At 55.6% G+C, this 13,953-nt stretch overlaps 1 protein-coding gene across 1 annotated transcript in view; it reads right to left on the bottom strand.

Annotated features, from left to right (window-relative positions):
• Positions 1-12,096, bottom strand: part of LOC111814341 (piezo-type mechanosensitive ion channel component 2-like) — a 115,732-nt gene extending 103,636 nt beyond the window's left edge. Inside the window, exon 1 of the mRNA XM_023707486.1 lies at positions 11,500-12,096. Within this exon, the coding sequence (XP_023563254.1) occupies positions 11,500-11,563 (64 nt within the window). The 5' untranslated portion in view covers positions 11,564-12,096. The remainder of the gene's footprint in view (positions 1-11,499) is intronic.
• Between the last annotated feature and the right edge of the window lie 1,857 nt (positions 12,097-13,953).

The following is a 13,953-nucleotide window of genomic DNA, read 5'->3' as shown; positions in this document are numbered from 1 at the left end:
GGACAGGTGTCTGGGCGCCTAGGGACAGGTGTCAGAGCAACCATGAGGACAACTGCCTCGCAGCCAAACCAGCTGTGACCAAGAGAAACAACTCTGGTGAGGTGGGAGGGAGCAGGGACCGGGGCGTACAGCCAGGCGGAGGACTTCGTGTTTGCTCCGTGACTGCAGCAGGACAGCACAGGAGGCCTTAAGCGTCAGGGTGCCAGCTGACTTCATGTCACAAAGCTCACTGCAGCATGTGTGGGAGGACAGAGGGTGCTAGGAGGACGCGGGGGCCCTGGAGGGCACGCTGCATCCAGCTCAGAAGCACAGGGCAAGGCAGGCGCTGTGACTCAGTTTACCCCTTTGCTGGCTCGGGAGGGTATTGGCCACTGACCTGGAGAGGGTACAGTCTGCTGGGTCCAGGAATCTAGAATCACCAGAATATCGAGTTTCCCACCTTTTGAGAAGTAAATAAATGATCACACGGACACAAGCCAGTGAACCAGACAGAGAAGGGCAAGTGAGGTCTTCTTTCCAGTAGCTTTGACGGACCTTTACCCAGGGTGGCTTCACGCACAGACCTGAAGGACAAGCTTTGGGTCTTGCACAAGACACCACATCCCAGGATAAGCTCCTCTCTTCATGGGCCCTCCAGTTTGTACACAATTCCAGAAGTCCAGAACCTTCCAAGGTGTGTTCCCAACTAGTGCCCAGGAGAAGGATGGGGGTCCAGGGGTCAGATAGGTGTAGGAAGCAGCGTGCGTTAAACCAGCCCTCAGCTCACTGCTGCCAGGGCCTGCCTCACGCGTGAGACCTTCTACCTGCTGGGGCTGGCGTTTGCTGAAAATGCCACATCATGACATTGCTCTCATTCTTGGGGTCAAGATGCTGGCTTCACGTGCGGGAAGTCTGTGACAACGAGCATGTTTCCCAACAGGAACTACATCATGAAATTCAAAGAGCCAGAAGCACAGATGTGCTGGCGAGAGCCCTGGAATGAGAAGACGGGTCCCCACGCCCCCAGGTCCCCGTGGTCCCCACGGCCAGTGCTGGCGAGGGCCCTAGAATGAGAAGATGGGTCCCCATGTCCCCAGGCCCCCGTGGTCCCCACAGCCAGGGCCGCCCAGAGGCATCAACAAGAAACTTTGGGCTCTTTCTGTGAACTCAGATGCCCAATTTTTAAGAAGAAGGAAATGTATTAATTAAGGAAAAGTAACTTCTCTTTCTCTGTTACTAAGAAATGAGATGGAGACACAGAGCCAGGGAGTGACCAGGAAGACAGACAGGAGGGACTTCTGTCTGTGACTGAGGGACTTCCCGAGACTAGAACGCCTTGACTCTTAGGCCGTACCCGAGAGAAAAACCCAGAAAGCAGCGGCATCAGAGCTGACGAGGACACTTGGACCAACACAGTCAGGCCCAGGCTCCTCTGACAGCCAGAGGGGAGGCCAGCACAGTGCCAGGCCACAGTGGGAGCACATTCAGCGTCTCGCGTCATGGCGGGGCCTGAGGAATTCTGGGAAACGTGAGCAGAGATCAGGGGAGGATGAGGAAAACTTGATCAAAACCAGAGGACAATAAAAAATGATGTAAAACTAGGCATGGTGACACACGCTGTAACCCCAACACGGGGGAGGCTGAGTCAGGAGGATCACTATGAGTCCAAGCTGTGTAACGAGACCCTGTACCAAATAAATAAATAAATAAATAGAAGGCTTTTTAAAAAATCAAAGCAAAGCAGCAAAACTGAATGTAGACTGTGACAACCACTTTTCAAATATGTTGATTTTAAGAAAGCAAACTGCGCGTGCCATGACCACGGGGAGGCGGCGCTGCAAGCACCGCTGTGCAGTTCGTCAGAACAGTGTGGTTCTCCTTCCGTGGAAGAGCAGCCACTGATGGACCGGTCGGTTAACTTTTGTTTCTTTCCTTCTTATTCTGTAAAACTGAGAACTGAAACCAGGGCCTTCATACTGAGCTACACAGCCAGACCATTCTATCTTCATTTTTTATTTTGAGACAAGGTCTTTTGAAGCCACTGAGTTGCTCAGGTCGGGCTCAAATTTTCACTCCTCCTGCTCCAGCCCCCCAGAGTGCTGGGATTCCAGGGGTGCACCCTCCGCCAGGACAGCACTACACTTAAAATGCAGATTCCAGGAGTGGGCCTGGCATGAAAAATCTGAGTGGACCCACCAAAATAATAACCAGCCAGCTTTAGAGGAGCAAAGTGGCAGCTGAAGTCTGTCCCCTTCCAAGTGATGACTTTAAGAAGACATTTTGTAAAACTTATCCAGATATTTTGATATTCAATTTAAGAAGCGCTTCTGAGGACATGTCATAATCTTTAGAAAACAGCCGTGGCAGGAGGTCAGTGCAGGGTGGGGGTGGCTTCAACACATGACATACGAAAGCATTTACCCTGCAGCCCTTGTCAGGGCTGGGAGGAGACTGTAGTCAGGCAGTGCCACCATGGGCCAGAAACGCAATGTGGCCTTCCTCGGTTCAGCTGTCAACCTGAAGGTCTGAGATGATGGCAGAAGATCTCTGTGGCATTAGTGACAAACTCCCAGGCAGGGAAGGCTCTGGGAACACCGGAGGGGGAGGAGTCCCAGCTCCTGGGCATCTCCTCGCCACCTCGTAACCTGACCCCTCACGCTCCCTCCTGCTGCAGGTGGCAGGGGCCACAAGCCACGGCACGTCCACCTGGCAGGTGAATGAAGGGCAAGTCGGGCCTGCACGGGGCCGCTTCCTCACTTTCCAGTGCCAACGAGTCTGTGCTCCCAGGCCATCCCAAGGCAGGGGTGAGCCGGTGAGAGCAGCGCTTGGAGTTAGCACGAGGGAGGAGGAGGAAGAGGTGGAGAAAGAGAAAGACAAGGAGGGAGAGGAGGGGCCCACATCCACAGCTGGCTCGGAGCCAGCACAGCATCTGCCCCGGGGTCCCCAGGACCCTCCCTACATGCCTCGAGGCCCCTCCTGGTCACAGAGTTATCCAGCTGAGACCTCCTGATGTTTATAATGCCGCTGTAATGCCACACTGAGGAGTTCTTGCTGTGGCTGTGCCTACATCCCTGTCCCCAGCCTGGTGTGGTCAGAGGTGGCTGGATCTAGGGTGTGTGATGCTGGCGCTAAGCCTGCCCCCCTCCGGGTGTGGGCGGCACCAATCATTAGGCCGCAGCCTGCATAGCATATAAAGCCGGCGGTGCTGCAGATGCTGCTGGGCTGCCCGCTGGTACCTTCTGCCCTCGGCTTCCTGCCAGGGCCCATCTCTCCTCTGCCACAGCCTCTGCCGCACCACCCCGCCTTCTAGCCGGCCAACTACGGGCTGAAACTGTGAACCAAACTACCCCTCTCTTCCTGTAGCTCCAGGTGCTGGCTGTGTTGTCTCAGCACCAATAAAAGTCAGCAAGACGAATCTGTACTCTACGCGACACTTCTCCTGGTTCAGAGCTCATTCTGAGCTTCGTCCTGCCCAGCTCCGCATCCCGCACAGCCACGGCGTCCATGATTACTGCAGTGAAGCTGGGATCTTCCGCCGGCCTGGTCACGCGCCGCAGCGGCACAAGGCCTTCTGTCTGCCACTCAGACCCACGTGGAACCACACATGTTTTCGTCATGGCCTCACTGAGGAGGCACAGCCTCCGTGGCTCTGCCAGTCACTGAAACACCAGACCTGCGACGGCAAAGCCAGGGCGCTGCCACCTCGGCAGCCAGCTCTCCGGGACCTTACCCATCTGCCAACACGGCAGCCCTTGTGCAGCAGCTCCTAACCCCTTCCCGAGAGCAATCCAATTAACGGGAACATGATGCTTCTTAAGAGACTGGAACGGCGCACATGTGCAAATCGCACTGTTTAAATTTAAATTGCTGATTTCTAGTTATACCGCTTCACATATAAAAAGTACTGCAGAAAGCATTCCGCAGGGATCCTAAAAGCGCCTGGGTCCTGAAGGTGCTCTCCATATCGGCGGTCCCTGACACTCAGTGAAGTCGCCTGGCTCCTTGGCCACTGGCCAGGCCCCCTGCATGCACCTGGCCTTCTCCCCTCACTCTGGGGCTGCTGGGGCAAGCCAGGGCCAGGGGGCCTCATGAGGGCTCCCCAGTGGCGCTTCGTCCTTCCTCCTGTCTGTACCAGAGGCCAAATCTGCTGACCTAGAGATCTGACCACAGAGAAAACAGGTCGATGCCTGTGGTTCCAGAAAGCTGAAAACATTTTAAAAAATAATACACACTTCAAGGATGCTGCTTCGGTCAAAATTAACATTGTCACACGGGTTTTTCCTTCTCTTTTCATTGCAAAGCAAGTAAAAAGCGTTAATTGTCATACTGATAAAATGTTCATTTATAGAAGTCCCAGGGATGATAGATTAGGCTGTTGGATTTTATACTTAAAGACTGAGAAACCAGTAATTGTTGGAATCTGGGCCTTAATGCCATGTTCAGACTTCCAAGATCCTCAAGGGAAAGAAGTTACTTGACCAGGCTTTTAGTCAACTGGTGCACGCATTTGTTCATACAAGGACTGATCCAAAATGATGATGTGTATCTAAATTTTAAAAGCATTACAGCAAAAGACACATCATCCCAAATCCCCCTCCAAATCTTCCCCCTCAGCTCAGGCACATGTATCCCATTGTCCTTGCCACTTTTTGAGCAGCTCTGGCTGGATGTCCTCTTTCCTGAGTGTCTTGACAAGGTATGACTGAAAATTATCCCAAATGCTGCCCTGCAGAAAGGCAAGTTTGCACAAACATAACAGTTCACCAACAGAATAAAAAGAAAACCCACAAACTGGAAAAAAATTTAGCAGACTGTCCCTCAGACAAAGGACTTCTATCCAGATTATATAAATGATTTTTAAAAATCAGCCCCCCCCCAATTCAAGACCCAACCAAAAAATGAACATCTGAGATTAATACACACTCCTCAGAGGAAGAAATGCAAATGTTCAACATCATTGGTCATTTGAGAAATGAAAATTAAAACAATACTGAGATTCCAGCTCACCCCAAAAGAATGGCTATTATCAAGAAATCAACCAATAACAAATGCTGGAGGCTCAGTGTGGAAAAAAGAACCCTTCTCCACTGTTGGTGGGAGTGTAGACCCGTCTAACCACTGTGGAAATCAATGTGGAGATTCCTCAGAATACTGGGATTAGGGGTCCCATTTAACTCTGCTACGCCCTTCCTGGGTATTTTCCCAGAAGAACTGAAAATCTCATACTACAGCGATCCGTGAGCACCCACGTTTATAGCAGCACACTTTGTCACAGCTAAATCCTGAAATCAACCCAGATGCCCATCAACTGAGGAACGGATAAAAATATGTGGTGTTTTACACAGCTATAAATTAAGATAAACTTGAGGCTTTATAGGTAAATGAATGCAACTAGAGGCCATACTCATAAATGAAATAAATCAGACCTGCATGTATAAACAGTGTATTGTCTCCCTAGCGTAAGAACCTGAAAGAGTAAATAAAATCCAAATAGATGCTGTGGAAGGGAAAGAACAACTGAGATGAGGGAAAGGAGAAAAGAAACAAGGGAAAAAGAAACAGAAATGTATATACACAGGATAGTGCACCTCTGATTTCTACTGGGCTAATGAAATGACCAGTTAATGCTTAAGTCTGTTTCTCCAATTTTCTGACCAATTTTGTATCAATCTGAACAACTAATTTGAAGACAACAACATGCAACAACCATGGTTGAATTCCCATCATTTTGTTTAGCATAATTCTGTAGCATTTCTAATATTTCTTACTATTTTATGCTCTTTAAAAAATAAAGCAGAGTTTTAAAAAAAGAAAAAGTCATAATGGCGAGTCTTCAGTGTCCTTATGAATCAGCTCCGGCACTGTGCAACTCCCAGCTCCTCCCCAAAAGATGACCATGAAGGGGACTCATTTTGGATCCATTCAGGACACTGAGGCAGTCAGGACAGCAGTCAGGACACTTAGGATTCAGTGGAGGATGCCAGAGCCGCTACAGGACATGGGAAGGGCCGTGGGGTGAGCACTTCTGCACCGACAGGAAGATCTGCAAGGATTAACGGCCATGTGTTCTGCTACTGTAGGAAGTTTTTAAAAGTTAAACATTCATCAGATCTTGTGATCACCCCATGCATGTGCGTAAAACTGAAGAACACAAGATCAGACACAGTCCTTGACATTAGAGAAACCCACCACTCCAGAAAGTACTTTCTCCAGGGTCTGTATTGTTGGGAAGCTCCATGCTGGGATGACAGCAAGGGTCACCCTGGACGTGGCAGGTAGGGAGAAGAAAGAGCAGGCTCCTAGCACCAAGCACAAGACATCACTGAGGATCAGGACAAAGGCCAGGTGAGTACGGGGTGACCGGCCATCTCCCTGGGCAGAAGCCAAGGTGTCACACCCGGCACAGCTGACTGGGGATGGGGCGGGACCGTGTACACCCCAGCTGCCTTCTGCCGCTCCAGAGGTGGCCCAGCTCTGCCCTGCCCAAGGGGAGAGGGTCTTAGCCTGTGCAGCATCCAGGACCCTTCCTTCCTGTTTAAGGGGCTCTGGGCCTCTCAGCAGCTCTTGGCCCCAGGTGGGTGGTGCCTCCACAGACAGCTGGCAGGGGCTCGGGCCCCTCCGCTCTCACCTGCTCTCACCAGCAGCTCTTGGCCCCAGGTGGGTGGTGCCTCCACAGACAGCTGGCAGGGGTGCAGGCCCCTCCGCTCTCACCTGGAGGGCCCCACAGACCCTGGGAGCTATAACAGACCTCTGTGCTTGTGGCCAGACAGTGTTGAGGCATCTCCTCCTGGTGTGGCCTTGCGTCTCGCCTCCAGCCAACAGAATGGCTACTGTGCTGGCCTGGGTCCCTGTCTTCAAAACAGCTATTTAAACCAGCACATCTCCCAGAATCTGTGAGAGCATACTACCTGCCCTGGTCGGAAGTTGCTCTGGGAGAACTGAGAACTTAGGGCCGCCACCCTAAGTTCCCCTGAACGCTCCTCAGAAAGCTCTGGTGGTGCAGCAGCAGAACTAGGTGACTTCAGACAGGTGGCTGCTGGTCACACAAGGGTCCAAAAGGAGAGTCCCTAGTGAAAAAAACAACTCAGACTGAATGAAGATTATGAGACTAAGGTGGGGTAGGATCAGAAAGGCGAGGAGCAAGGCAGGCCAGATAGCTCAGCAGACTAAAGCGCCTGCTTAGGCAGATGCAGGGACCGTGGTTCGATCCCCAGCGTGCCGTGCCAGCCTCACCCCTGGGGTGTGCTGAGCCAGCAATTGAGACTGGGTGTGGTAGTGCACCCCTGTAATCCCAGTGCTTGGGAAGCTGAAAACAGGAGGATCACTACAAGTCCAATCTGTGTAGTGAGAGCCTGTAGACCCTGCACTAAATACACAGAAAGAAAAAAAAGCAAGGTGAGGCAACAGTGTACTCCAGGGAGATATACTGGCCAATGGGAAATACTCCACTAGACAGACCCAAAATATTAAGAAAAATAGGGGAGAAAATCCTGATAATCCAAATCCCCTGCTGCACACTGACTACATGGGACTGGCTCTGGGTAGCACCCAGCTTCCCCTCTGAGCCTCACTTCTTCTTGCCAGTCTCTCCTGTCCACATGACCACCTGCCAGGCCGGTGGCCTCAGGATGCCATCCCCAGCCCCTGGCTGTTGTCACCAAAGCCCTGCAGCACCTGACACCTGCTGGCAGCAAACACAAGGTGTGTGGGGCAGACTGCCATTCAGACACACCCAAAAGGAGGCGCCAGCGTCTGCACCTGGAGCAGCAGGGCTGGGCGACTGCTACCCGTGAGCTCCTTGGAGCAGCCCCCTAAGTGTGATGAACGCGCAGGTTCACAGCGCTGGCAGACAGGCTGGGTGCTGGATCCAGTGGCCACCGCTCCAGTGACAAATGTCTTCACTCATCTTCACCAAATACTTTAAAGAACTTAATTTTTTTATGCATTTAGTCCAGGGTCCACAGGGTCTCACTACACAGATCTGATTCATAATGACCCTCCTGTTTTCAGCCTCCCAAGCACTGGCCTTGGGAGTTACAGGCCTGTACCACCACGCCCAGTCTAAGAACTTAAATATTTTAAAATATTCCCTTGGGCAGGTGAGATAGCTCATGGTCTAAATCGCCTTTTTGGGCAAGCTTAGGCAAGTGTGCAGGGCCTTGGTTCTATCCCCAGCACCACATGCTGCGCCGGCCCCTCCCCAGGGTGGGCTAAAATAAAATAAAATAAATTTTAAAAATTCTTTTTACCTACAAATGTGTAATTGGCTCTACTATTTTTTTTTAATTTTATTTATTTATTGTGTGTGTGTATGTGTGTGTGTGTGTGTGTGACCAGCTCAGCCCACCAGGGGGCGGGGCGGGCTGGCATGTGGTGCTGGGGGACTGAACCGCGGTCCCTGTGCTCTGCTAAGCTTGTTCTAGGTAGGTGCTTTAGACCACTGAGCCATCTCACCAGCCCTCTACTGTTTTTGTTTTAAGAAGAACAAGGCGTACCTGTAACCACCCACCTCGCCCCGCCCCCACTCTTTTGCCCTTTGGTCATACGTCATGCATACAACGGACGGCTGTCACAGTCACAGGCAATTTTCAAGACGCTTCAAGCCCCCGGCACTGTGGATGTGGGCATCTGTCAGCAGATGGTGAACAGCACGGCTGCTGCGGGGCTGAGCTTTTCCTGGGACAAACACTCGAGAATCTCATAGCACTAAGAAGAGGAGCCTGCCCTCGCTCATCGCTTCACTTTACATTTCTCGAGGAAAAAGTGGACCACGCCGTCCTCAACTCCATCACCAGGGTGGCTGGTGTTCACACCCGTCAGCAGGTGCAAGGGCTGGGGCAGCTCTGCAGACTCGTCACACCCTCCTCTCCTCCTGAGAGAAGGAGCCCTAGAGGAAAGAGATGCAGCTTCCACAGAGGCTTGGCTTTGAAGCTGCCCTGCCCAAATGTAAAAATAGACGGCAAAAATGTGAAATCGATTCTAATGGCAGGCAGCTCGCTGCGCTCCCCGTGCCCAGGATGTGAGGGAAACCTGAAGGCTCGATATAGCAACGGCCTGGGGCAGGCAGATCCACAACCCTCCAGTAACCTTGAAAACGGCCACCCCGTGGGAGGCAGAGAGGTGGCCTCTTCTCGCCAGCTCCAGTATGGGGATCAGAAGGCACCGCTCGAGCTCCGAGCAGCAGCATGTGAGGGCGGTGGGCAGGGCCTCCTGGAGCTCTCTTCCAGCCTCCTGTACAGGGAGCCCCGCGCCCAGGCTGTGCTGGAGGCCTGCCAGGGGGACGCGGGGGGGGGGGGTGAGTGCACCCCCTCCCAACACACACCAGCATGCACTCTCATGACAGTGTATCAGCCTCCTGTCGCTGGCGCCTGACAAAGTAGAGGCTTGTTTCAGCTCATGGTTTGGGGGCTCAGCCCGTGGTCTAACAGTGTCATGGTAGCAGGGTGTGGTGGAGGGAAGCTGCACCCACAGCAGCCAGGAAACACGGCGAGGAAATGCCAGGGAGGCCGGGCACAGTCCCCACTGTCACAGCCCGGGACCCAGTGCTCCCACCCGACCTCCAGCCCGAGTCCCCTCGACCTCCCAGCAGCCTCAGCTACAGCCCCACGCCGTCTGTGCCCTGGTGGGGGTGGAGGCCAGGCCTTTTCCACACAGCTACCTCGAAAATCAAGTACTGTGGGGGACAACCAGAGCCAGACAGCACAGGAGCCCCGACACACAAACACACTCACACAGACTGTGCCCACTCACAGTTCTCTCTCACACACACACACTCACATACTCACACTTGTAGAATTTTACATACACTCACCTGCACACACCTATACAAATATTCACGGCACTCAGACACTCATACACACACATCTATAACACAGACACACTGCATCTCTCACACTCAGAGCCTCACCTCGCATACTCACACACACACACATACGGACACACTCACAGCCCTCACACATTCCTCCACAGTCATGTCAGCCTCGAAGTGTTCCCAGAAGTGCAGGGGAGAGAGGGCACCCCAGGGCCCCCTGACCCAAGACAGCTGGGGGCAGGACGCAGCTCTACTGCTCTGGGCCCTGGAGGCCCAGCTCGTGCAGGCAACCAAGCCTGGCCCACGCTGGGCTCGAGCCTCAGACTGTGAAAGCTGCAGGCAGGCCAAGGCCACCACAACAGCGGCAGGAGGGAGCAGACTGCGTGGCGGGGGACTCTAGCCTGGAAGCCGCTGGGGCCCCCCTCTGGAGGGCAGCGCAACCTTCCTCACAAGTCAGCCTGGACACGCACCCCAAAAGCAGCAAGCAGGGGGCTCGCTTTGCTCACCAGAGAGGAGGTGAGCTGGCCACAGGTGACCCTGCCCAACTCCTCCAAAAGCCACTGCCAAGCCCTGTGCAGAGGAGGGGGAGGGAAAGGAAAGGGTGGGGTGGGAGTACAGACCCACAGGGCGAGGAACCCCAGCCCCAAGGCCGCTCCCTGCCAGGAACACAGCAGACCCCTCGCTGAAAGTGCTACAAACTGGGCTGAAGCTTCCTGTGCAGAGAATACAGGGACGGACGAGGAAAGCACCAAGCTCGTCCCCCACCGCCACGCACTTCAAAATAAGCACAGCTGGCCAAGGCTCTCCAAACTGCCCACACGAGTGCTCTCCTACACCCCAACCAGGCAGTCACTGAGGACAAGGACCCAGAGACAGGGACCACAGTCGCCCTGGGCTGGGCACCCTGATCTAAGGGCAGGAGCCAGCAAGCCAGCGACTACAGAACTCATGAATGCAAGGCACAGCTCGGGCGTGACCTCGTCCTCGCCTCTGCCCTGATGAGGAGAGGTGGCCTGGGTGGGGGTACATTCTGGGAAGACTGTGCTTGCCTGCGCGGGTGGTGACAGCTCTGTGCGTCCTTGAAGCAGATTCAAAGCACCGCACATGGTTAGAAGAGAAGCCCAGAATTCTCGCACCCCAGGTACCCATCCCTGACACCCAGCCAAACCCACAGAAATAGTGGCCACGGGCGGCCTCCCTGCCTCGCCGCCTGCGAAGTCCCATCCCTGCCTTTTCAACCTTTAACTATGGGGAGGAGAGCGCAGGCCAGGCAGCCAGCTCAGCTCTGCTTCTAGCAGGGCTTTCGCGGAGGTGAAGAAAGTGCGAAACTCCAGGCACCGCATCCCAGCACCCGGCCCCTCAGGGCCCCGAACCCAGCTGCTGGGACACAGTGAGAGATGTGCCACTCGTTGCCAGGTGCCACCCAGCGGCCCCAAGTGGTGAGTGGCAGGGTCTCCACCACGATCTTTACTGTCCCTCCAGTGGTCAGCACTCTACTGGAGAAAATCCGCGAGTAAGTTGGACCCAAACCCTCCAGCGCACACCTCCCGGTTTCTGGCAGAAGCCCCGTGCGCCCGGGGTGGGGGGAAGCCTAGCTTGGCAGGGACCCTGGGCTCCGCGTAAGGGCACTGCACATCGAGGTCACTAGGAAGCCCGCACCCAGAAGCCCCACGCCACCCCGGAAACCCAGACAAGCGTCCCGGACTCACCGACTGCCAGGCAGATGGGCAGCAGCAGCCTGAAGACGAGCCCGCACACCACCTCCGAGGCCATCGCGAAGGCGGCGGCGAGGCCGAGTCCCGTCGCAGAGGAGCCTCGGGTCCCTAGAACCGGGGCTCCAGGCCCGCGCCCGCCCAGGGCCTCCTGCCGCCGCCCGTCCGCAGCCGCCCGGGCATCGCCCCCGGCCCAGGGAGCCGCGGGCCCGGCGATCCTGCACGTTCGGGTGGCGCGGATCCCGGTGGGGCGGACACTCGCCGGGCTCCCGGGTGGCTCGGGGTCTTCGGGACCCGGCCCCCCAGCCGCACTCCCCGACGCCGGGTCTCCGCCTCGCGCCTCGCTCGCCGCCCCGGCTCAGCCCGCGCGCGCCCCGGCTCCCGGCCGCTGGGCGCCGAGCATCCCGGACCCGCGGGGCGCGAGCGCAGTCCTGGGCCGTCACAGCCCCGCCCTCCAGCGACAGCGGGCGCGGCGCGGCGTGGGCGTGGCGGGGACGGACTCGCTCTGCGGGTGCTCGGATGTCCGCTCCCCGGCCCGGCCTGGGGTCCGGAGCGCCGAGAAAGCGCTCTGCACTCCGAGAGCGCCCGCTGCGCACCGCGGGCTCGGACCGCGCGCTTCTCCACCTCGGGGAACTTTCAGCGCGCGCTGGGACGGGCGTGTCTGGGGCGAGGGGTGGTGGCTTCACCGAGGGCCGAGCCCGCCCCCACCCCAGGCTGGGCGGCGCGTGCACTGCACGGCACAGGCGCGAGGGCGCGCAGTGAGGCGGCCAGGTGGGCTGCGCCCTGCAGCCCTGCGCCTTCCGGAGGCTCTGCGCCCTCGTCCTGGCATCGTGTGCGGGAAGGGCCGCCCGGGAGCGCGCCCAAGCCCAGGAGTGAGAATTCGGGTATGGCCAGGCTGCCCTAAGAGTAACCGGGCTACAACTATTTCCTGGGGCTCGGCCTCCTGCTAAGTGCACGCAGGCCTTGATCAAGCGGAACGGGCAGGAAGTCACCCAGATCCTTTGTACTGAATCCGGTGAAAGGTTCCAACTCTGGGGGCACGGGGTGATTCCAGGTCTTTATAGACTCGCACAGAGGCGCAGGTGCGCGCCCACCTTGCCCATTTCAGAGATTCTTCTTTTGCCCCAGGGTTTGTTTCCTACTGTGGCTCTGGAAAAAGAACGTTGGTACTGAGAATGTTCTCATAGCCCCTCCCCACACACACACAATAGATGTGGTCTAGAGAAGTTTGTTTTTAACCGGGGGTGTCCAGTGTGACTGGGCCCCTGGCTTCAGGGCTTCAGGAACCTGGCGTTGGAGCAGGGTGGGCTCTTTGTGGGCCATGAGGTGGACAGGCTCAGGATCTGCAGAGGGGACCCTTCCCACCTCCTCTGCTCTGGGCTTTGTAGTGGGGCAGATGGAGAACCAGCAGTAAAACTGCAGCCCTTGGTTCCCAGGCCAGAGCCTCTTGATTAGCCACGTGGCCTACTCTTTCCAGACGTTGCTTTTCAAGATACAGTAAGCTTGGTGCTTGAGCTTGCGTGCCTTCACAGATTCTCCAAGAACAGCAGCGAAAGTTGCACAGGACCCGCTGTTTTTCACTTTGTTTTGGTTTGTGGGCTTGTTTTTCTTTTTTGTTTTTTGGGTTTTTTTTTTTTTTTTTCCTGAAGACTCCAGTTAACATCTTAGGAAGAAGACTCCTTGAAACTTAGATCATCTATGTGCGGCCAGCCTCCCTCTAGGAAAGCACCTAAGCCAGGTAACGTGGAGAGACGGAGGCAGCGGGGCGCAGAGCCTGGAGCTTCAGGAAGCAGCAGCTCACTAAGCCTATGGTGTGCGCTCTTGCTGGGCCTCCCCTATCAACAGCCATCTAGATTACATTGATATCAACATCTTGGACGTGCAGTAAGGAGACACGCCCAGCAGACAGTGACACCACCAACCGCACCTTGCGTGCTATCCACATGGGTGCCAACTTTGCTGTTCAGTTTGTGCACAGCTGGTCCCATTTGGAGCCTTCAGACATCTGCCTGGCAGGGAAGCTCCGTTGGTACAGTGTCCAACACAGAGTCTCAGTCCTGGCCACCCTGGCCGTCCCACACTTCCAGAAATCCTGGCCCAACTGGCCTGGCATGGCCCCCTGCCCACATCTGCACATTTTCTAAAGCTCTCAGATGATCCTCAAATATGCAGCCAGTGTGGAGGCCACGCCCCTCGCTGAGCCAGGACTTGGAAAACAGTTCAAATCTGGCATTCCAGACCATGTTCGCCCTCCTGGAGCAGGCCCTCCGCCCCTGACCTGGGCACCATTTTCCCAGTCACCGTTTCGCCTCAGCCTTCCTGGCCACACAGGCTGCTATCTGGTGTGCAGAAGGCGCATTTAGGGTGTCCCCAGCCCACCCGGCTTTGGTCACTGTTGCAGCCCTCAGTCTGGGCTTGCACACCTGTCCCCGGCGTTCTGGGGGATGGCAC

Source organism: Octodon degus, unplaced genomic scaffold (genome assembly GCF_000260255.1).
Source record: "Octodon degus isolate 3935 unplaced genomic scaffold, OctDeg1.0 scaffold00295, whole genome shotgun sequence".
Taxonomy (NCBI): domain Eukaryota; kingdom Metazoa; phylum Chordata; class Mammalia; order Rodentia; family Octodontidae; genus Octodon; species Octodon degus.
This window is presented reverse-complemented; position numbering and strand designations above follow the sequence as displayed.